At 38.9% G+C, this 23192-nt stretch overlaps 2 protein-coding genes across 2 annotated transcripts in view; one reads left to right on the top strand and one right to left on the bottom strand.

The window, feature by feature from the left end:
* The window catches only part of barc (RRM1_TatSF1_like and RRM2_TatSF1_like domain-containing protein barc), a 114245-nt gene extending 92283 nt beyond the window's left edge, over positions 1-21962 (bottom strand). Inside the window, exons 1-3 of the mRNA XM_033469107.2 lie at positions 21782-21962; positions 20856-21208; positions 20345-20701 (exon numbers count right to left, since the gene is read on the bottom strand). Of these exons, the coding sequence (XP_033324998.2) occupies positions 20345-20701; positions 20856-21152 (654 nt within the window). The 5' untranslated portion in view covers positions 21153-21208; positions 21782-21962. The remainder of the gene's footprint in view (positions 1-20344; positions 20702-20855; positions 21209-21781) is intronic.
* LOC117219742 (uncharacterized) lies at positions 1102-20336 on the top strand. The gene is made up of 5 exons (XM_033469110.2): positions 1102-1517; positions 15989-16264; positions 16835-17065; positions 17282-17492; positions 18436-20336. The coding sequence occupies exons 1-5, from the start codon at positions 1478-1480 to the stop codon at positions 18665-18667; spliced, it is 990 nt and encodes a 329-aa protein (XP_033325001.2). The 5' UTR covers positions 1102-1477; the 3' UTR covers positions 18668-20336.
* Positions 21963-23192: the final 1230 nt, after the last annotated feature.

Below are 23192 nucleotides of genomic sequence, written 5' to 3'. Positions count from 1 at the left end.
AGAAAAATTATATTATTTCAAGAAGAATTATATCGTTTAAAAAGCAGATTTATCATTTTGTTTCTTGTTTACTTGGTATGCGGCATGCGAGTTCTCCATAAATCCGTTCGGTTACGCGTTCGCAAAAATCCTTCGGGATCAAGAGATTTCAAAATGGGAACGTACCATTTTTTGGTAAAATGGGCACATACTATTGTTACAAAATAGTTAATCAATTAATCTTATTTAAATCTCCACGATTTCATTCGCAATCCGTCGGTTCGTTCCGAAGAAAACGCTACGATGAGGTCTTTTACTAATTTTATCAGCAAGTGAATCACACTTTTCTCAAACTTTTTACGTACGAAATTTTCTTCCAGCTTCTGCCAAACTTCCGTCAAATTTCTAATCATTTTTAACGATAAACAGGCGTCAAATATATAATAATACATAATAATAATAATAGTAATATATAATAATCGATAGTAGTATAATGAGTTGAGTATAATAGTATATGTATATAATAATAATAATAAGTATAATAGTATATATATTATATAATAATCGAATATCTCTCGATTTTCGTGCACCGCATCGTGTCCACTGGTCAAACATCAGCGAAATTCGAAGGTAACGCTAAAAAATGAACACCCTTCGCGCGGCCATTCCGGCGCGAATCGTCGGGGACAACATTCATCAGTTTTCTGGCAATTTGCTATTCCCGTGCGGCAACGTTTCGCGTTATCGCGTGGCGCACACGTCCGAAACAGCTAACCGGTTAAAGCACCGGAAAATCCGTTGGAAAACCGGCGACCAGTATCGGAAGAGCCGCGGCGGCGGCGTCGGCGGCCGTTTCGCCGATCCAATTTTCGTCGAACCGATCCGAATTCACGGGAGGCTGGCTGTTCCGGTGTCGTGTGTCGCGCGAGGAATCCCGGACAGCGTTTGACAAACGAAATGAAACGAAACGAAACGAAGCGGCTCGAAACGGAACGCACAGCTGGCTGTCGAGGACCCTGAAAAATGCCGGGAGATCGAGAAAGTATGCGGCGCAGAGCACACGGGGGAAGCGCGCGAGTCCGGATCGAAAGCTCGGCCCGCGTACCTTGACGACCAGCGGAATGGAAGCAGGCAGCTTCAGTTGCTCGCGAACCTCCACCGTGGAAACGTCTGGCCGCGTTCGTTCGTTCGTTGGTTCGTTGGATCGTCCGTTCGGCGCGAACTGCTCGGTAGTCCGCGTCCGATCGGCGAGTGGATCGACGGAAGAGGCCGGTCTCTCGATCAGTGATTAAAACCGCGATCGACCATAGCCGCGATCGATTCGTCCCGGCAACCTCGACCTCGGGCCGGTCTTGATGCGAACACCAGCGCAGTGCGAGCCGTGAAACGAGGATGAGGACGGTTCTGTTTGCGCCCTGGTGTCCGCGCGTCGACCACTTCGGAGAGTAAACCGATAGAAAGAGAGAAATAGAGAGCGAGAGAGCCACCTCGAAACACCATGCCGAGTTCCTTGGCTCTGATGATCCTTTGCGCCACAGGTAAAACGGCGGACCCTTCCCCGTGGACCATTTATTTTCGCGGAGTTCGGGGGCGGCGATCGGTCGCCGGGTTTATCAACGATTCGATCGCCGATTCGAATTATTCCGCCGAAATCTGATCGATTCCGCCTCCTCGGCCGAGAGTGTTTTGGGCCGGTTGTTCGCGTTGAGACCAGGGCTCCCAGCACCCATGGGAATTACTTTTCTTCTGCGGTAGAGTCCGGAGTGCCGTTGCACGCCGCCTCGGAAAAGTTCGAGCGAAAGTTTCGTTGTGAGGCGCCTCGGAACTTGAGAGGGAAGTTCCAACCCTTCGGAGGATGAAGCAACTGGTTAGACGACTGTGCTTGATCAGCTAGACCGAGTTTCCTTCCACTTCCATCGTATTTAGCCGTTGCGAACGCCCGCCGGAGATTTCGAAGTGCAACTTTTTCGTTTTCTCGATTATTTTCTCAGGCGGAAGCGGCCGGCGGTTCGATTGATCTCGTCGACGACGGAAACGGTTTCTTTGGCCACCGGACGGCGGACCATTTGCACGAGTATTTATATGATCGACGATGTTCGCGGCGATTTTTCAGTTTTATTCGTTGAATTTTCGGGAACGTATTTTTCGCGGTGCTTCGCGGAGATCTCTGGCGAGTAGTAGTAATTTGTTTAATTTAATGGCCGAGTAATTAGGAGCAGAGGGTCAATGTAAACACTTCGCTCAATGGAATCCTATTAATCGTGCCCCCTCAGCCACTGAACTTGGAGATCTTTCAATTAACGATTTCGAGAGAGCTTGTCGCGTTAAGTGAATCCGAACAATTTGACGGATTAGGGACAAGACTGTTGCTTTTTGACCACTTTTTATGTGACTGAATAAAATAAATGAGAGAGGCTCGAACAGTTTTCTTTCAAATAATAATTTCGAGAGAACTTGTTACGTTCTGTTAATCTAAATTAAATTATACGGATTATAAACGAGACCGTTGTAGCTTTTAAACAATTCTTCTTAGGAAATTCTGAACTTCTTCGAGTTTCAAGGAATTATCAAAAAGAATCGTCGATAGATAAAGTGTTGACTGTTTGGTGATGTAACGCGATTAAACGAATACTGCAACCGAGATTAATTTCGTTGAAACTTTCACGATACGTTCGCGATTATTGATTCTAAAATTATCTAGGAAAAGTCATGGTTCAACAATGTCGTGGAATTCGCGTCGCTTTATTTTTCTAGAAACGATACCGACAACGATAATTGGGGAGGCCCGATCGTCGTGTCAGTTGCCCGCTGAAAGAATTCTAATTGCGTGTAAGAATGGGAGCTATGCCCACCGTAATTGCTGCAACTGCAATTCGATTGAGATTCGTGCTGTGAAACGAAGGTTAACAGAATCATTCAACTATGACAACACTATAACGGTGCTCGGCAAAAATATCGCCGGCGATTCGATTTCTTTAATATTACGGGAAATTAACCGTAATTGGTAGACCGCCGGATCTTTGTTCGAAATAATAATTTTCTGCTTCGGTTGCGGGAAATAAACGGCAAACGGACAGTTCTTTTTTCTTTCAACAATTCCAATAGATTCACGATAATACACTGACGTTTATAAAAGTTAATCTTCCTGTTGTCTTAAATTCCACTGGCACAATTTCTCCATAATAATTCTGTTCAATTATTTAGTAATGATTTTATGTTTTTCATAACGATTTAGTCTAATAATATATTCTTTATTATTCTTTATTATATTTCTTATTATTATCATCTATTATATTCTTTATTATTCTTTATTATATTTCTTATTATTATCATCTATTATATTCTTTATTATTATTTATTATATTTCTTATTATTAATATTATATTCAATATATTCCTCCGTACGTATACAAATTCATCGGTCAATTTGCAACATATTTTTCTTCCGCACAGTGGACTTTCGATTGATTCCGTATAATTCGAGTATGATACTTGGCAAATATGAGAATAAATATGCTCACTATAAAGATTATCCGACGAACGGAACATGCGTCGCCTACTGCATTGTAAAAATTGTTGGTCGGCCAGCCGATGGAGTTACAATTAGTGCGTATCGATAGTCACGCGGCGGGTTAATTAGTACGGTAGAAATAATGGTGACTAATGGCGGCCTAAGGAGAAACCGTGCGAGTCGATAACGCAACTAGAGATTATTATCTTCTTATCTGAATTAGTCGAAGCGCCCATCAGATAATCTCGAAAGGAAACGGTGACATAAGCGGCATTATGCCGATGGTGAAAAGTTTCGCGCGACCTAAAACCGTGTGCATCGCGATCGTCTCATTAGCACGCGCGCGCGCGCGCGAGAATTACCGATCGGGACGGGAATTACTTGAAATAATAATTTCGAGTAACACGTTCTACTTAATAGATTATTCATTAGCGTGCGGCGGGTTTTACGCGTTTATAACGTGCACCTGTGCGTGGGATGCAACAAATTGAAACCTTAATGGAAGGTAAATCAATTTTTCGCGTTGTTCGCGTATCACGGCCATTCACATATATACGTACCATGTTTTCATATCATTAATGGAAAATATGAGTCGCCAATAAATTGCAATTACTTGGAAAGAAATTTAACAAATTCTATATCTTGCACAAATTGATATTATTATTAATATTATTGTATATAGTTGCCAATTGATTGCAATTACTGGAAAAGAAATTTGATCAATTCTATCTTGCACAAATTAATATTACCAACGAGGAAATATTAATGACCAATAAATTGTAATTACTGGAAAAGAAATTTGACGAGTTCCATCTTGCAGAAATGAATATCGCGAACGAGAAAATATTAATAACCAATAAATTGTAATTACTGGAATTCGACAAAATTTTACCCTGCACAAAGAGACATCGAAAAGTTTGAATATTTATCAATGATGCTGTGATTCGTTATTTTACCTTTTAATAGAACATTTTTCGAATCACAGTGACTTCGATCAGAATAAAAGGAACGAATGCAAGATAATTTACAGCGGATTTACCGTGTTCCCGAGAATCGTCGTGGATTCGTAATAGAATGAAAATGACTGGGTTGAGATATAGCGGCGTTGCGCAACGTGACATAGGCCCAATAAAAAATAAGGCCACGCACACCTATTGAATAGCTCGAAGACCGAACCGAACAGATCGGCCATCTATTTTTGTTAGAGGGTACACGAATCTGAAGAGCAGGAGAGCAGATTACGATGCTACCGAATCTCGAATGTGTCATAAAAATAGCCTAACCGCTGGGAAATTCTCACCATTCGGCCCATTAAATTATCGTTAAATTATGTAATTCGCGTGGCCTTCCTATCACGTAAGTCTATGTATAGCGCGCGAAGAATTACAGGTGAAATCACTTGGAGAGAAATCAACGTCAAAGTAACAGTTCATATCAGGCGGATTAAGAGCAGTTCGATCACGAGCGTAGCATCATTAATAATATCGATGAAAATTCAAAAGTTCCTCGAAATTTTCAAGAACTACGAACACTAATAAATAATTAACAAACCGAGAGAAACGTTAACAATGAAATCCCATAATTTATTAAGAGTTTATATACGCGACCGTTGTTTCTCAAATATGTTCTTGTTGCAATTTAATTGACGTTAAACACCGGAATATTAAAAAAATAACGTTTAAGCAATAATCTGCGCAATTTTTAGGAGAACTCGCGTGTTCAAATTTTGTTCAAATTGCTTCATCGATTGGACTCCAAAAATAACCAAATTCTAGACCGTATAATTAAACTTAGGACTTGAAAAAACGAGATAACAGCGGTGAAATTTATGGAGCTGTTGTTACAACAGATATCCACAATTTTCACAGAAAGATTTTTTTATAATCGACAAAATTGTCCAGTCAAAGGACTTAATCGTCCTAGACAAAAAAGAAAATGCTATTTTTTCTACGATAATTTGTGCAAGAAAAATCTATAAATTGCAACAGTAACGATCATTGTGTAACAATAGCAGCTTGCGTAATTGTTTAGAGACTCGGGGGGAAAAAATCACGAAGCGTCCGTTATCTCGAAAGAATTTCAAAGATATATTAACACAAGGCACACGTCGATGGTCGAATGCAGCCACCGCATTTCGATGCAACATTGCGCGTCGAACTTACGCCGCATCGGAATTACAATATTACAGGAACCGTGAAACAATCGCGCGCAACAAGTGCACGGCTAGCCTTGTACCACATGCATCCTGGGCGTCTTTCATGAATGACTGAAACTAAAAATCGTGGGAAGATCGTCGAGCTCTCGTTGTTATTCATTTATTCGCGATTCGTCCGGATGCGACGCGATTTATGCGCGTCACTCGCAATCACGCGACCGGGGCGAAATTGTGAAAATAACGCGCAGCCGTTATAGTTCGACGCGTTCGACGGCCAATGGGAACCGGCGCGGCTCAATTATCAAAGTTCGCGTAATCGCAGAGACCCGCGAAAATGCCTAATGTCAACGCCGGCCGGCCGTTTAACGCGCGCGAGCCGTTTCGAAAGTTTGCTATCCGCGGACGAAGCCGTGATTCGCGGATGCTCGGGGCGCGCACGATTGTTGACACAATAGATAAGAAAACAGTATCGCCGTGCGATCTTGTTGGAACGTGATAAAACGTGTTCAAGGCGTTGTTTTATCGCAGCTAAAACTCTCGGCCGAGAAATGCGAAAGAATTTTGGCGGCTACCTAATTCTCTTTATCATTTTCGGTTTCGACGACGACATTTTTTCGCGCAAATTAAATTTCTTTCTTCTTTTTTTGCTAATCTTTCGCCGTTAAATCGTCGCGCGCATCAAATTGTCAACGTTGCCGCGAATTATTAGAGGCGGGGGAAAAAGTGATCGCATCGATAAAAATCGTTCGGTTGAAAATTGAACGATAATAAATTCATCTACAAGCTATCGGTGCGAAATGCTCTTATTTTTCAGGCGTTACAATTTCGTTTTTAATGTTCGGTCGTCGGATTTATACCGCGGGGAGATGAAACATGACGGTATAAAACGGAACACGCTGCAACAAACGCTGCAGAATAAAACATGACGATAAATACTGTCTACTAGTACGATACGCGGAGTGCAATTCGTTCGACTCCGATTTGATTAAAATGATCGAGTCTCCAATCCGGTGTTGGCGAAATAAATTCCGAGGAACGGGGTTATGCCTATGACGATACGGATGGGTCCACAGAGAGAGATAAAACATGATGTCATAAGTCAGAGCATTCTAACAAACAATGAGGAATTATTCGAATAAAAGGTGAAGAATTATTCGAATGAAAGGTGAAGAATTATTCGAATAAAAGATGAAAAATTATTCGAATCAAAAAATGAAGAATTATTCGAATAAAAGATGAAGAATTATTCGAATCAAAAAATGAAGAACTATTCGAATCAAAAAATGAAGAATTATTCGAGTAAAAGATGAAGAATTATTCGACCAAAGAATAAAGAATTATTTGAACAAAAAATGAAGAACTATTCGAATCAAAAAATGAAGAATTATTCGAATAAAAGGTAACAAATTATTCGAACAAAAAACGAATAGAATTATTCGTTTTTCGTCCGAGCGATCCTTCATCTTTTATTCGAATAATTCTTCATCCCTTACTCGAATAATTCTTCATTATTTCTATTCGAACAAATCGATAGAACAATTTCTTACGAACAACGAATTATTCGAATAAACCTCGACAAAAATTCGACCAGAACTCGCTCGCTCGAACAATCGTTTCCGGCAAACACGCGAAACAATTCGAGCAACGGCCAGCCCCGGTTAAACCGATCGAGCGCGACCGATTCCATCGCGTCGTCGAAATAAATTCCGTCGTGCGGGGGTAAACAGCTGCGGCAAAATGGACATCTCGCGGAGAGTTCAAACAAAAAGTGCCCGAGCCGCGCGGCGGGGCTGTCCGCCCGCGAGCAGACTAAATAAAAGTCATACACCGATCCCTTTGAGGCGAATATTCAACAGGTTGAGGGATGCGCATTCCGGCGGACTGCCGACAAGGAAAACTCGCGGCAAGTGTCGCGCTGAAGAAGCAAAAATCGCGGTTTCATATCGAGGCGAGCGTCGCCGGAGAGTCACGTACGGTAAAAGCTCTTTCTCTCTCGGATCGTTTTCGAACGATCCGCTACGAGCCGGTGCCTACGTAGGCGCGCGAACCGAGCGTTCACGTCGATTATATCAGCCGCTTATTTGTCATAATATGCCCGGAGCGAAGGGACCATTTGTCGACGTTGCTCGCCAAACGATGGATTTACATTGAATGTGCGCGCCGCGGCGTGTGCGCGCAGAAATATTAATGACACCGCGTCCGACGCGGATCCTGAATGAACGCGCGGAAAAAAAACTATAGGGAACACCGGCTGCTCCGGGTTTTACGAATTTTACGATCCGTGAAAAGGAATATACAATAGCATATATATATATATATGTACGTATGTACGTACGTATGCATGTATGTATGTATGTCCGTGGAAAACGTGTTCCGAATGCTGTTCCGCCGAATGCAAACATTACCGAGGATTTCGCGATTCGATGGGAGTCGTTCGGAAAGTTTTTAATCCTCTCGTGTACAACTTTCTCATATTTCGAATCCGTGCGCGAATATTTTCGTTCATAGCGTCCATCTCGCCGATTCGTTTGCACTATTCATTTTCATTTTATCGTGAAAGTGCACGAATTTCAAATGTCAGTAATCGAGATGCTTTTCTTGAAATATTTCCAGGTTCGTTCGAGAGATTATTTTCCGTGCAGAAATAATTGACGATCCTTGTCGAATATGAATTGCAATTACCGAACGAAATAATATCTTTGGGAGGATACGCGCGTGGAGATTATTTAAAGTAATATTCCCAGATTCTACGTTTTTCTGACAGAGCCATATTCCGAGGATGCGTCGAAATTATTTGAGATAATATCTCATGCTCTCGAAGTCGCCGACGTATTGACATAATCACAAAGAGCGTTTGCGCGAAAGTAATAAACCGAAATTTCGCGGACCAGTAAAAATGCTAAATAAATCATTGCTGTGGCCTCTGCTCTGTTGAATTGAATTAAGATATATTGATTGCTATTAAAATATTATTTGTATTAAAGACAAAAAGATACGCTGAATCGTCATCCCGTTGCATCAAATTCACCAATGTTATAATAACATTTCGCCCGGAATCGTTTCATCGGACTGAAAGAAATTTCCTCCGGTTAAATTCAATAAAAGCGGAAATCTTCGCGGCTGATTTTCCTCGGGAAAAATTGTTATGCCGCGTACGTAAATTAATGTAAAGTTATACGAAGAACGGGGATCGAAAACAAGCTGGCAGTCTTTTTCAATAAGAACGTCGACAGAATTTGAAGAGCAAGTTAGAGAAACGAAAATCTGGATGCTCGATTATTGACGTAAGGGTTAATTGGAAAGAGGCGGTGCATTCGTGAAAAGATGAAAATCAATCGGAGAACGAAACCTTGGCTACGTTCGTTCTTTGTGCGCGCTATTTGAGTGTAATTCAATCGCGTTCCATCGATGATGGGGAACGATCATCCCGCGAATACACCAAAGAAAATTCTAAAAGCGCGTATCTCCTGTTTCGATTCGCGGGATTACGTGTGCTGGTTCGCGCGCGGAAATAGGTCAGCATTTAGTATGGAAAGTTGCAACAGTAATTCAAATTCTTCACGCATCATTTCGGCAACGATTTTCTCTTTTATTTCCCAGCGTAATTGGATTCTTGATTTAAAACCCGGAACATTTTTTTTTCCCTCTGCACCCTCTATTTTCCATGATATTAAAGGAAATATGACACCGAGCCCTATCTCCGGGGATGTTTTCACCCCCCCCCCCCTCCCGCGGCAATATGGACTGTTGCCAATAGAGAAAAATTTCTGGCAAATATTTTTGTCTTCATCAATTCACGTCACAGCAAAATTAGTTACGATTTTTTACGACGCCGTAATTGCCCAAATTCTTTGCAGGGCAAATTTGTTGACGGATAAATCGTTGCCGTAAATTGCTGTTATTACGCCAATCGAATTATGATCATTAAAACATCGTTTTATATTTAAGCTTGTCGTGTTGTAATATTTTCGTAAAATTGGTTAAGCACACGAATTTTGAGAAAGTAACGAATTTCTGGCGACGATTATTATAATACTGTTGCAGATAGTATTGTCATCCAGATCCGACATCTTTATTTCACTGTCATTTTTATTTCGCTGTTATTTCCATTTTCATTTATACGCAACTGTTATTTAATTCGTACACAGAAAACAGCCTGCGAGAAGCATTTAATATGTGCATGCGCAGGACAAGCTGCTCCAAAAAGTTTGCAACCCGACATTACGTATTTCCGTTTCTTTCGCCGACATGATGAAACTGCGGTATCATAGAAACGGTGTACTTTCGTAAAACAGATAACAGCAGACCGTAAATTCAAACTAGCCGACGTCGCGTATTTCGAATCGTCCTCGCAGCACTTTCTGTATTATCGGAAACGAAATACCGACTCGTGCTAAAACTGGCTGCTCGTTATGCGGCACGTAATATTATGACAAACACGTGTATCTGCTTGAGAACACGCGACTGAAACGCAGCCAAATTATTCCGCGGATGCATCTTCCCATTGCGAAGAACAACAAAGTGAGCTCTATGACACACCGCGAGGTAACGAAATTGCAAAATGAAATGAATCTGGCAGTCAGAGGACGAACTATTAAATCAAACTGAATAATGGAAATTTTAGTCATTGTTATATCTGCATCGTTTAGAACTCGATTAAGAATGTATGCCATATAAAAATAAATAATAACCATAAATAAATGTTCAGCCTGCCGTAAATTAGAATTATTCTACCCACTAACTAGAAATTAATTAATTAGCTCAATGAAAAATCAACGAAGCCAATCGTGCATCCTGAATAAAATAAAATAATTTGAACAAAGAATAGAATAAAATCATTTAAAGAATGAAAAAGGTATAAAATTCTCCGACTAATGCGAACAAATATACGTCGAAAGAAATGTTTAATTCAGATAACTATTCGCGCGCAACGTCTACTCTCGCAGACGAAAATCGACAAAATAACGAAACAGTTGTTCGATTGCATCGAAGGAGCTCTGTCCAAAGTGTCCGAGCAACTGCAGCCGCTCACTTTGCTCTAACAGGGGCTAACATCGTACAATTGTTGGAATCACAAGTATTACGGGGGTTAAAATATGCGCATCTTATGCAGCGGACGTTGAATATTACGCGATGTAGTAATACTAACGTCGCGATGAATATTTTCCTTCATGAATAGAAAATCACAATGCTGAACATTACCGTACAGTCGGTTAAATATGTACGCCGGTTGTATCGTTACGACGCGAATCAAGCGACTGGACGATTTCATATTTATCAGCCCCAACCAGCATCGTCCAATTATGTATGTACATACACTTCTACCGGCGACAGTTGAAAGACACGACAGATGCATACTTGTGGGTGTAGTGCACCTTCTCGAAGGATGAAAATTCGTATTGTGCCAACGAAAATATTACCTTTAACTTTCTATAATTTGCTGATTTTCTATTTCTATTTTATTTCGTATTTTTAATTTGTTTTATTTATCCTTTATTCTTTTCATTTATTTGTCGTAAACCATGTGTTACACGCGTCGGTCCCAAAATTACTGTACGAGCGAGAAATGGGAGATTCCTGAGGTCATTTGAAGCAACTTTCTCCTTAGCGAAAATGCAGTCCGCGGCTTCGTTTACGAGTTATTAGCGAAAAACATAGACCAATGAGAGGCGAGATCAGCTGGCGCGTGGTGGCCGAGCCAATCAGCGGAACTGGGAATGGCCTGCTGCGCCGCCTCGCGCCAGCCGAGCTCTCGTCTCATTGGTCAGCGTTTTTCGTCAATAACTCGTTAACGATGCCTGGAAGAAAATTTTTGCAAAGGAAAAAGTTGCTTCAAATAACCTCAGGAACCCCTCGTTTCCCGCTTGTAATAATTTTGGGACACTCTGAATATACTTTTAATTTTCAATAGACTTAACAACAAATTTTGTCGAACTGTCAAAAAGTAGTTAGACAACAATATTAATATTCTAGAAGTAGAAGTAGTCGGTCGACGATAAACATACGAATTGTCGGCGACAGCAGTTTCCATTAAACCGACACCGAAGAAGGACGCGCTGTTTAATTGCATTTGCACATTTCCGCGGTAGTGATTATAACATATGAAGAGAATGATACCATTCGAACTGGCGCGTTTGCAAGTTTCTCAGATGATATCATTCACGGTCCGCGGAACGGACAACATCAAACGCATTGAACTGGGTTAGGAACCCTTCGCTGTACGCGGAAGTTTAATTCGCATTAACACTTGAGAATGAACGCCGCGAAAGCCCACTTGAACACGGACACCGATGAACCAGTTGCAGACGGCAACGATCGCTCCCTTCCTTCTTTTATCGTTATTATTATCGCTACTCGTTGCAATCATCATTTCTGATCCGAGCCGCTGTTATTGCTAACTCCGCCGCGATGGCATTTTAACGCCGGTATAATCGTAGCCAATTAAATGTCAATATATTTAGAATCCGGTTTACGACACGAGTGTCCGCGTTCCCGATTAATTTGCAATCCAGAAATTAATCTAAACCCGCCGATTGTAAAAATCAATTCTTTGGAACGGTGTAACCGGGCTGCTTCATCAATCGCAGGTCAATATTTTTAATGGAAGAACTCAATTAAAACATCGACGCGCTTCGACACTTTTCCCGAGCGCAAGTTAAATACTACGAAAACGTTCGTAGCTTTTGTCGGTCGTCGTTGTAAAAAAAAGAAAAAAAGGGGAAAAAAGTTCATGGAATCGAGGAGAGGTTCGATGCAAAAATCAAGGGTTGCGTCGCCTCGTTAACTGGGTCAATTTTCATTCGCGAGCAATTACGAGGAGACAACGTAAAGAAAACTGAATAGATGAAACGGCTGCATACATATTTTATCGTAATTAGCGCGAACGCGATACACTTTATTGGAAATAAAAGCAATTGTCCGTTGGAATAAGTAGAACTGGATAATTACTTGGATACAGTATTATACGGGTTAATAATGATTTCGTATAATTTCGTTCCAAAGGGATGACGCACACAAGAAATTGAGTTTGCTGCATCGTTATATGTAATTATTTCTGCAACGACATTATTCCGCGTAGCTAATAAACATTGCAGTGTCGCTTACAGCAATGTACAATAATCTTAATTATTATGTAACGCGATTTGTATAAAATTAATTAACAAATGCTGTACACCTGTTTTCCTGCTTTTAATAAATTGTTTCGTGGAAACATCTTCAAGGCGGTCTACGCGGATCAAAATCGAGTGATAACTGAATTAAATATTAATCATATCTGTACTATAAACTAAATATTAATCGAATCTGTACTATAAATTAAACAATAATTAAATCCATACCATAAATTAAATATTAATCAAATCTGTACGATAAATTATGTATTAATTAATTTTATGCCAGAAATTAAATATTAATCGAATCTGTACTGTAAGTTAAACATTGATCAAATGTATACCGTAAATTAAATATTAATAAAATCTACACGCTCTTTTTACGTTCGCGAAACCGCGGAAAGTAAATGAAAAATATTTTTCGAACTCGGTGAGAACGTACTCTGAAGAAACAGAAATGTTACTTCGACGAGAAGCTTCACGAGCAGTTGGTGCAGTCGCGGCGAGATGGGTGGGGTAATGGGGTGAGCTGCTAAACCAGCGATCATACATTTCTGTTAGGCTAGATTGTGTCGCACAACTATTAGTAAATACCAGGCACAATTAACCTCTTTAACTGCGGGCACCGCGTACAAGCAAAAATATGTGTTTTCGCACGATAATTGGGTTCAGCGTTGTAAAGCTTGCATGTTACGTATAAAACCACTGTGCATTCGCGGCAACGCGTTACAAGCATGTTTAAAGAATCGTAATTCAAGTCAGATGAACAGATATCATATTTCTCAGTTTTATCGGTTCATGCGCGATTAATTCGAAACGATTAGGCGATTAGTACCAAATATAAAAATAATTTTAGTAAAAGAATATACATATAGTATACTATGACAGTACACAGTGCTCATGGTACACATTGAAGTGGCATAAGTTCTGGTTTGAAAACTGCTGAAGACGCAACGAAGTTCATAAAGAAAATCGGATTAACCCAAGCGTTGCAGTGATCAAGCTCAAGACTGGCTTCCATCCTTCTTACTAGCCCAGCTGGTTACGTTTTTAATCCACTTGAAACCGACTTATAACCACGGAGAGCCATAATTCCTATGGAAAACGTAGTGATTTAGCAATTTAATACTTTGACCGTCATTGTCAGTTATATCATTACTGAAACAATCTTGTCTGACACAAACTTTAACATCTTCAATAGCTTTATTTTTATCTCTCCAATGAAACTTCAAGATCTTTTATAGAAATTAAAAAATCGACATACTAAATAGAATTAATATTTGTGTGACTGTGTTCTAATAGAATTAAATATTCTAATAATAATAATATAATTCTAATAGAATTATATATATATAATTATAATATAATATCTATCTATTTAATATAATAATATATTTAATTCTATTAGAACAGTCACACAAATATTAATTCTATTTAGTATGTCGATTTTTTAATTTCTATAAAAGATCTTGAGGTTTGATATAATATATATTATAATAATAATAACAATATATTATAATAATAGATATTATATTATATTAAATAGAATGAATGTCTGTGTGACATTTCTAGTAGACACTGACAGTCGACACATTAAACAGAATTAATGTCTGCGCGACTGTTCTAGTAGACACCCGATGGTCAACATGCTAAACAAAATTAATATCTGCACGACATTTATGAACACAGATGGTCAGCGTGCTAATTAAAATTAATAGCCGTGCGACACTCGATAAAAGAATTCGGAACAGGATGATCCTACAAAAGAGTTCTCCATTTTCAAACCTGTTGGACTCTCGTTCCACAAAGCATTGTACTTGTCGCCGACAAGTTTATAGTTGAACGGACTTCTTCCATACGCATAATACCGACCATTCGCGACTGTTCATCCGTGAAGCGCGCACACAAGTTGCATAATCTTCGAATCGCGTTCAAGGACACGGGAGGCATAGATAAACGGACAGTGAACGATCGCCGCGGACTCTTTTAAACTATTCGCGGTTCGATGTATGTATGTATGTATTATGCGATCCGGTGTCGATTGTCATCATAAAAGGAGACCGACGAGAGAAATGATCGGAGAGAATCATCGTTACGTTGGACTGCTTGCTCGCAGTCCGGCTACGTGGCGCGTGATGCAACAAATTTCTTGCCGACGGTTCGCGGTGTTCGCCGGACGAGTCAGCTTAGCGGCATCTATTATGCACCGCGGCGTAAACCGTGCAAGTACCATCGGGTTGGCACGTGGTCATAACTTCTGGCCTTTTTCCCGGAGTTCAAGGTGTTGGTTTTTTTATGAACGAAGCGACAACGCAGCGCCGTCGCAGAAGCTGATGATCCTAAGAGTGGCCGCGTTTGTCGCGGGTGTAAAAATTTGTTAACGACGGCGGGGGTCGCTGAATGCGACGGGACGCGGTTAACGAACACGGAATTGCTCGTTTCTCACCTGCGTGGTTAATAATATCCTACGAAAATAGAACTACTTGTCTCCGGCTCATTATACTTTACAATTCGTAACGCCTACCCCGGTGTATTGGACTCGCTGTTAAATGGTGATCGTGCGGTAACTAGACCGATCAAATTATTTCATAGCTATCGATTTACCATTATTTTTCACTGGATCAGTATTTTACCTAATAAACGGTGAAACATTTCGTGTGCACGAATTTTACAATTTTCTAAAATGTTGGGGAACGAAAAATATGCGAGCTTTCGTTGCATTAGCTTTCTTTCTTGTTGTTAAATTATTCTTCCGTATCTCATACAGGATCAATAATTTTAACTAATAATTGTAACTATTTTAAATCATTTTTATATATAAAAATTGACAATGCTCTTACTTTTATGCAGAACTGCTGAGCTTGTTGTTAAATTATTCTTCCGTATCTCATACAGAATCAATAATTTTAACTAATAATTGTAACTATTTTAAATCATTTTTATATGTAAAAATTGACAATGCTCTTACTTTTATGCAGAACTGCTGAGCTTGTTGTTAAATTATTCGTCCACATCTCATATATAGGATCAATAATTTTAACTAACAATTTGAACTATTTTAAATCATTTTTATATATAAAAATAAACAATGCTCTTAGTTTTATGTAGAACTGCCGAAGAACTTGTGCAGAACTTACGTAGAACTTATGAGAGGAACTGTTTAGTCGTTCGATGAAATTCATCTTCGTTCCAGAGTTGAATGCGGAAATATAAAAATTATGCAATATTTTTCCAGGCATATCGGCGTATGCGACAACACCCTACAATGTCAGTATTAACCAGCCGATCGCGAACCGCCTAGGAAACGGCCGGCAGAACGAACCCATAAAACGATTCGCCTGTCCCGTAGGATTCTTCCGATTGAAACGATACTGTTATTATTTAAGCGCAGGAACGGCACCCTGGAGGGAAGCCCATTTTCATTGCAAAGACAGAAATGCCACTCTGGCGATCCTCGACAGAAGCGGCAAAGACAGGATGCTGAGAAAATATCTGATGGGTGAACAATTCAGTGAGTAAACGTTTCATAGAGCATTGTTTGCTGCGAGCATTTACAATGCGCTCGATGCACGCGCAAATTTGTTAAATATGTCGAAAATTCGAAGAAATCACGACTACGTATCCTAACGCGAATTGCAACAAGTAATAAGTGAACATATGTATATGTGTAACTGGTTTCATTATTTTGCATATATTTTGCATATATTGCATATATTTTTCACATTAATTTTGAATATTAATTTTGCATATTAATTTAGAACATTAATTTTGCATATTAATTTTGCATATTAATTTAGAACATTAATTTTGCATATTAATTTAGAATATTAATTTTGAATATTAATTTTGCACATTAATTTAGAATATTAATTTTGAATATTAATTTTGCATAAAGATCCACTGTTCAATAATAATAGAAGCTTGAATCGAAACGAGTTCCTCGTAGAAACGTCTTTATAACGTCGAGAACTGTGAAAGAAATAATTCCGAAACCAGTCATCCGGACTGGCTTGGTAATTTCAGTGTTAACAACTAAAAAAAACTAGCATTCATGGAACATTCGAATATTCTTTTTTTACAGCGAAACTAGAAAGATGGATCGGCGGAATGTTCAATTGGAAAAAGATGGCATGGGAATGGAGCGTGACCGGCGACAAGATGGACTTCCAAAATTTCGGGAGACCACAGTCCGGTCAGTCGAAGTATGCATGGCACTGCATCACGATCGATCCGACCTTAAAATATAAATGGAGCCCGCGAAGTTGCGTCGAACGAAAGCATTTCGTTTGCGAAGTGCCGGCCGGCCGCGTAGGTAAGATCCGATGAACTGTTCCCACCACCTCCGCGTACTCTTCCTTTGAAAACTGATCTATACAAAAAACCGTTCTGTACGGAAAGCAATCGCGAGAGACAACGAAAAAAAAAGACAAAGTCGCCGCGTGGTTTCGTCTTTCTCTCCGCGGCGTAGAAAAAGAAAAAAGAAAAAACAGTGCGGCTCATAACAGGAAGTTTTGTTTACAAAACACAGCCAGAAGACGCAAGAAGACGGCGGACCCCTTCGCCCCGCAAAACCAAAGACTAAAGCCTCGAAAGAAGGGCAAAAAGTACTCGAAGGATACGCAGAAGCCGCAAAAGGGCAAGCGTAAACAGCGGCCCGGTTGGAAGAGAAATTGGGCGGAACAGGACACGAAGACTTATTGGGCTCACGGTGTTAATTTCGGCTCAAGGCCGCCATCCAAGTAAGATTCTTTACACTCTTGCGTGCAAATTAGGCGTGCACGATGCGCGCAAAAACTTGTCGAAACGTCGGAGGAGGCTTTTACGAACGATTCGGTATACTGCAGAGCAAGCAGAAATATTTTATTCGAATCTGTGTACGCGTTTATCGAGAGAAATTTCATGGTTTTACTCGAGTCGGTTGTTTTTCTTCATTTATCCGCCAATTGAAGCGTATGTAGCTCTCGTGGAACTCAGAAAATTAACTTCAGCCGTCCGGTTGAACGTTCAATTTTCCAATACCGAGCTTCTCAATTTTTTATTTTGATTTTACTCAAATTTAATTTTAATTTCATTGATTGGTTTCATTTTAAGAAATATTGCAATTTCAAGATTACTGAAATTCAAAATGTCGAGCTCTTGCGAATATAGACAAACCATCGTCAAGTTTGGTAAGCTTTTGAAAGATGCAGAGATCAAATTTGGCATTCTTAAGGAATTTAAAATCGAAGAAGAAATTATTGAAATATCGCTTGGAGTATTAAAAGCGCGACTCGATCGGCGAATAAAATATCCTTAACAGTGAAAAGTATAAACATAGAAATTTGTCAGCTGAAAATAAGAACAGAATATCTACACACCCAAATCCTCGGCTCACCAAGTACACACGTACATACTACCTTTACGGCATCATTCCTGTAACAAAACTTTCGAAAACCACGAATTCGCTTCCGACAAGAACCGCGACGGAAAATTACACCGTTGCACTTGCAGCTGAAAATGTCAGGTCTCCTAAATTATTAGCACAAAGAAGCTCCAGTCTGGACCAGAAAATGTGCTGCTTCCTTGTGCCTTGCAATGCTCTAAGACAGTTTAAGAGATAATGGTTTGTCTATATTTAATCGAGGCCACCGCTCGGCTACGACCCCGGAGCCGTTTCAACGATAATATTTTCTGTTCGTTCAGCAACATGGTGCCGAAGGTACGAATGCGGCACAAACCCAACAGAACCCAGCCGAATTATTCTGCACCGACGGTGGCGCAGATCCAGCCACAAGGTCAGGTGGGATACAGCGCGTTCCTCGGCGACGGACCTAGCAGCGGTCCACAGAGCCTGACCGACCTGAGCAAGGTCCTCTTCCAGAACCGAGGGAAAATCAACGAACTGGCGAGCGAAGAAGTGCTGCTGAAGCCTTGAACGAACGTTGCTCGCCACGCAACGATGTCCTTTTCATCCTTTATCTGACGAACTTCTGCCCCTCCCCCTCCTCTGCATCGTTAGAAATGCTTTTATCTCTGTTATTTTTTCGATACTCGACACCGTGAGTTGTGTTCTAGACGGCTGTATTCTGTCGTTCGAGTCGCACTCGCGACTGTTTAATGAAAATTAATTGTTCAGATCGGATAAAGAATGGAAAAAGGTTCAAGAGTTTTGGTCTTGTGAATACGTAGTGGGGAACCCCGGCGTTCCAGCTGTACGGATGCCATGTTAGATGACAATGAAACCGAGCACAGACTGACATAATTTATTCATTTAATAATCCGCGAAACAGTCTCTCATGTTCCTTTCTCTGAATAGGCGTTAGATTCTCGACGGTCTACTGTCTAGTTTAGTAACGTTACCTCAGATCTTGTAGATTAACGGACTCGTAAATATCGATGTGTACGAAGCGAACAGATTGTATCCGGTTTCTTCGTCGTTTCTTTCCCGTGCCACAATTAGGGTATTTCTACGAATCACATTATCGTATGCATGCGTAACGGCTTTATGTTTGATCGTGTACTTATCGAAATTGTATCTCCCCGATGAATTCGCCGTGCGCGCGCGATCCTTCGAAGACGTTTGCGGGAAGAACCAATTTATACAGTTCTGCACGAAGCGAAAGTACTACAATGGTTCTCGAGTATTGTATGTATATTAAATGCATATTATATGACGGGAAACGATTGTGAACGACGCGTCTCTCGAAAAATCAGTTTTCGTTCTCGGCTTTCCGTGTCGGAGCTATAAATTCTACCGGAATGAAATGTCTTCGGCACCTCGATCCGAACGTCTTTAGGCGATCGTAATACGAAAACGATTGTCTCGCGTCGAATAAATGTTTAGAATAACGATGTAATCATTATGCTACATTACGCACCACAGATAGCCGGCTTGCTTCAACATTAATTATCGTGTTTCAAATATCAATATTATATATTATCAATGTCATATCAATATGTATTACACCGAGAATCCGGGATTACGTATTCGAACGTTATTATTTTAATATGCGTTGACAGTATCATATAAGATAATGTGAATAGTTCTATGTTCGATATATGTTTCATTAGCCGTATTACGTAGGTAAGTATGATAGAATAAAGCTTTTTTCACCAGTAAAATATTTTACGTCATAAGTTAATGAGACTCTACTATGAATTGTAAGCTTAACGTTGTCTTGTAATAATAGAGGCTCCACCTACTACTAAAGCATAATGTATCAGCTAAAATTATTATTATTATTATTATTATTATTACTATTATTACTATTATTATTATTCAGCGACGCTAGTTACAGAAAGTAAATTTATTGTATGCTATTATTAACGAGCTATTTTGCACTGTTTTCTTTGTAAATACGACAAGTGTCAACTTCTATTTTCTGTATTTAAAACGATGTATATTATAACAATGAAAAAATATGTGTGAACCTATCGTTCTGATGAATTTTCGAATCGGCCGTACACCAATTATAGAGACATATATCACAACACATATATGTTTAGGTGCACGAATAAGTAATCCACTATTTCAGTCCCCATAAAGAAGTAGTGGATTTCTTAATGTACCTGATAAATAAATAAATAAATAAATAAATAAGTAATCACTCACTTTTATGTAGATACACAGAGCATCACCCTTGGGCTGTCCGTTCGAATCTTTGTACAACTTGATTCTATTCTTTCCTTTTTCATCTCGTGCAATGAGGCCACATTTGTTGAACAGTTCTGTAAGTTCCTCCATGGTGATGTCCAATGGAAGACCGGATACATAGATAGCTGTATTATGCGCTTCGTCCACCTCAAACCAAGTTGGTGGCTCCTGTGCTTTTCTTTTAGCTTCCATCTTCTTCTTCTCTTTGTCGGCTTTTGCCGATTGTTCGGGCTGTTCTGTGGGCGTCGATGCAGCCCCGCTTGGTTCTGTGAAGCCATAACTCATTTGATACCTGGCCATGAAGTCATCGTCCACCTGTAATGATATCGTTTATATTGATACTTGTTATAAAAAAATCCTGTTAAAATTGAAGAACTGCTCTTATCGTTTATAATGTTCAAAGTTGAAACAAAGAGAAAAACTTTGCGAGAAGTTTAAGCTAGATACAGGTATTGGGAACACACCTTACCTTTGGGAACCAAGCATTTTTCTCTTTGTCCCAGAAGTACACACTGCCGTCATTCGGATCTGTATATGTGTGGGTATCATTTTCAAATCCAAATACACCCTCTTGTGTCTTGGCCGTATCAGCTTCCGAGTTTTCGGTATCTGTTTCCGATGTTTCTTTTACTACCCATTCATTTTTCTCTTGATCAAACCTGTATACCACATTAGTAGCAGGATCCTTGTATGTATAAGACTTTCCATCAAATTTGTAATGTTTCATAGGGTCATCAACTTTCTCAGATTCTTGACAATCAGCCATTCTGACTGTTAATAGTGTTGCATTTAGAAAATAGTACTATACAGTCTCTGGACCACCTGTTGAGCATCCAATTGAAAAGATTTATTAATATAAATTAAAAACAAATTTAAATTTATGCTAATCGCACAATTATTTAGACATGTCAGTGTGTAATATACGAAATACACACAAAAACCACATTTTACTCCATATTAATAAATTGTTTACAATGAATAATGTTCGATATATATTGCTAAAACTGTCAAAATCCTTCCCTAACCTATAGATATTGTTATACATCGTAATAAAGCTTACAAAATAAAGTTAATTTTATGTATTATGCAATCCAAAATGGAGACCTACACGCGCAACATTAATTACACTTTATATAATGAACGATATCTAATAAAAATGGTACAATATCAACTAATGATACCATCGTATAGGTTATGTATAGTACATTAGAAAATAAACTGCATGCAAATACAATTTCTTTATTTCTTAACATTACTTATTTGTGCGAAGTATTTATATGTGAAACTGAGCGTTTCTTGAAATATGAGTACGTATTTTTCAAGTAAATAAATGTTATCTTTTAGATTATAGGTTAGATATATATTATAGACAAAAAAACAATGTTATCAACGTACGTTCGACTTAAAACTTTCTTGATCGTTGAATACGTTGCTAACGCACTTAAAAATGCAATTTGTTGGCACAAATTCGATTTTTAGAAAGAAAAATTCGCTAACAATTACAAAACTTGACAGCGTTACCGTTATAAACACGCTTTCGCACACGTTTACGACGCCAATGCGCTCTATACAATTTTCTAGAACCTCCTTTACTTCTGCGCCGGTAAGGAGTTCATTAATCAATATCTTTTTCATTTATATGTACCATATTTCTTTATTTTATTAACAAAAATTAGTTTTAAAATCGCACTGGAAAAGAAAACAAATATTATAGACCGTACTTTCAACTACAATTACTATTTATTTGAAAACTTTAATGCTATTGTACATTTAAGAATAATATTTAATGAAAAAGAAGAATATTTTACAAATCTTTAAATATCATCCTTTACGTATAAATAATTTTTTATACATATTTAAATTATCTTCAATATAAAGCTTGCGTATGAAATTGTTTATACATCAACAACGAACGCAAAATTTTAAAAAATCCACTTTACAATTTCTATCTGAAATATTTAGACATGCAAGGATAATTAAAATTGCATCAAATATCAAATATCAACAATTCTGTATCTTATTTAAACAGTTTTGCATAATTAAAATAATCATTAAAACATTAAAGTAATCTGATGGCTAAGAAGAAGAAATATAGACTAATCTATTAATTTTTACTAATTCTACTTTCAGTATTTATATATATTTCAAGATACAACAATTTTTTAAGTAATTTGTAGAAACAATTGATACAACTACGGCGTTGCAGAATAATATATTATAAATATTACATCATACAAACATTATCGTTTCACATGATCTATAACATTCAGAAAAATTGTCAAGCACAATAGCAGAGAAATCATGCAAATTATTAAAAAAAAAAGAACTATCCACCGAAATTAAAAAAAGAGGTAAAGGAGGTAAATTTCCTGATGCACGTTTCAAAAGTTAAGAACAGAAGAAAAAGGAGCTTCTTTATTTCGAATAAAATACTTAACTGAAAATACCAACAAAATCTTTAACGGACCTTAAAAAATACGTAAACAAAAAAGTAATAGTATCAACGCGAAGTTTCTTGGTATCCATTAATTTCCCCTTCACTTGCAGCGTAACTTCGCGCGAACTTTAATCGAATTGGAACAGAAAAAAAAAGAACATCAACGCGAAGGAGACTGCTTCGCCGAAAACGTAAATTATTTAACGACGCAGAGCTCCGTTTCAATTTACGGTATTCTTCTAAGCTACCGTCTACAATCACGGCCGCGACATCGACGAGTAACAGATAATAGCTTCTACTCCTATTTCGGTCCCATAAACAACGCACTGTGCAGCGCTGCGTTGAATATTGGATGACACCCGGAAGCCG

Source organism: Megalopta genalis, chromosome 5, assembly GCF_051020955.1.
Source record: "Megalopta genalis isolate 19385.01 chromosome 5, iyMegGena1_principal, whole genome shotgun sequence".
Classification (NCBI taxonomy): Eukaryota; Metazoa; Arthropoda; class Insecta; order Hymenoptera; family Halictidae; genus Megalopta; species Megalopta genalis.
This window is presented reverse-complemented; position numbering and strand designations above follow the sequence as displayed.

Excerpts from the sequence above, each read along its gene's own strand:
- LOC117219742 (XM_033469110.2), top strand. The coding sequence starts at position 1,478 with ATGCCGAGTTCCTTGGCTCTGATGATCCTTTGCGCCACAG. Across the intron at positions 16,265-16,834 it reads TCTGATGGGTGAACAATTCA|CGAAACTAGAAAGATGGATC; the intron begins GTGAGTAAACGT and ends CTTTTTTTACAG. Across the intron at positions 17,493-18,435 it reads GGCTCAAGGCCGCCATCCAA|CAACATGGTGCCGAAGGTAC; the intron begins GTAAGATTCTTT and ends CTGTTCGTTCAG.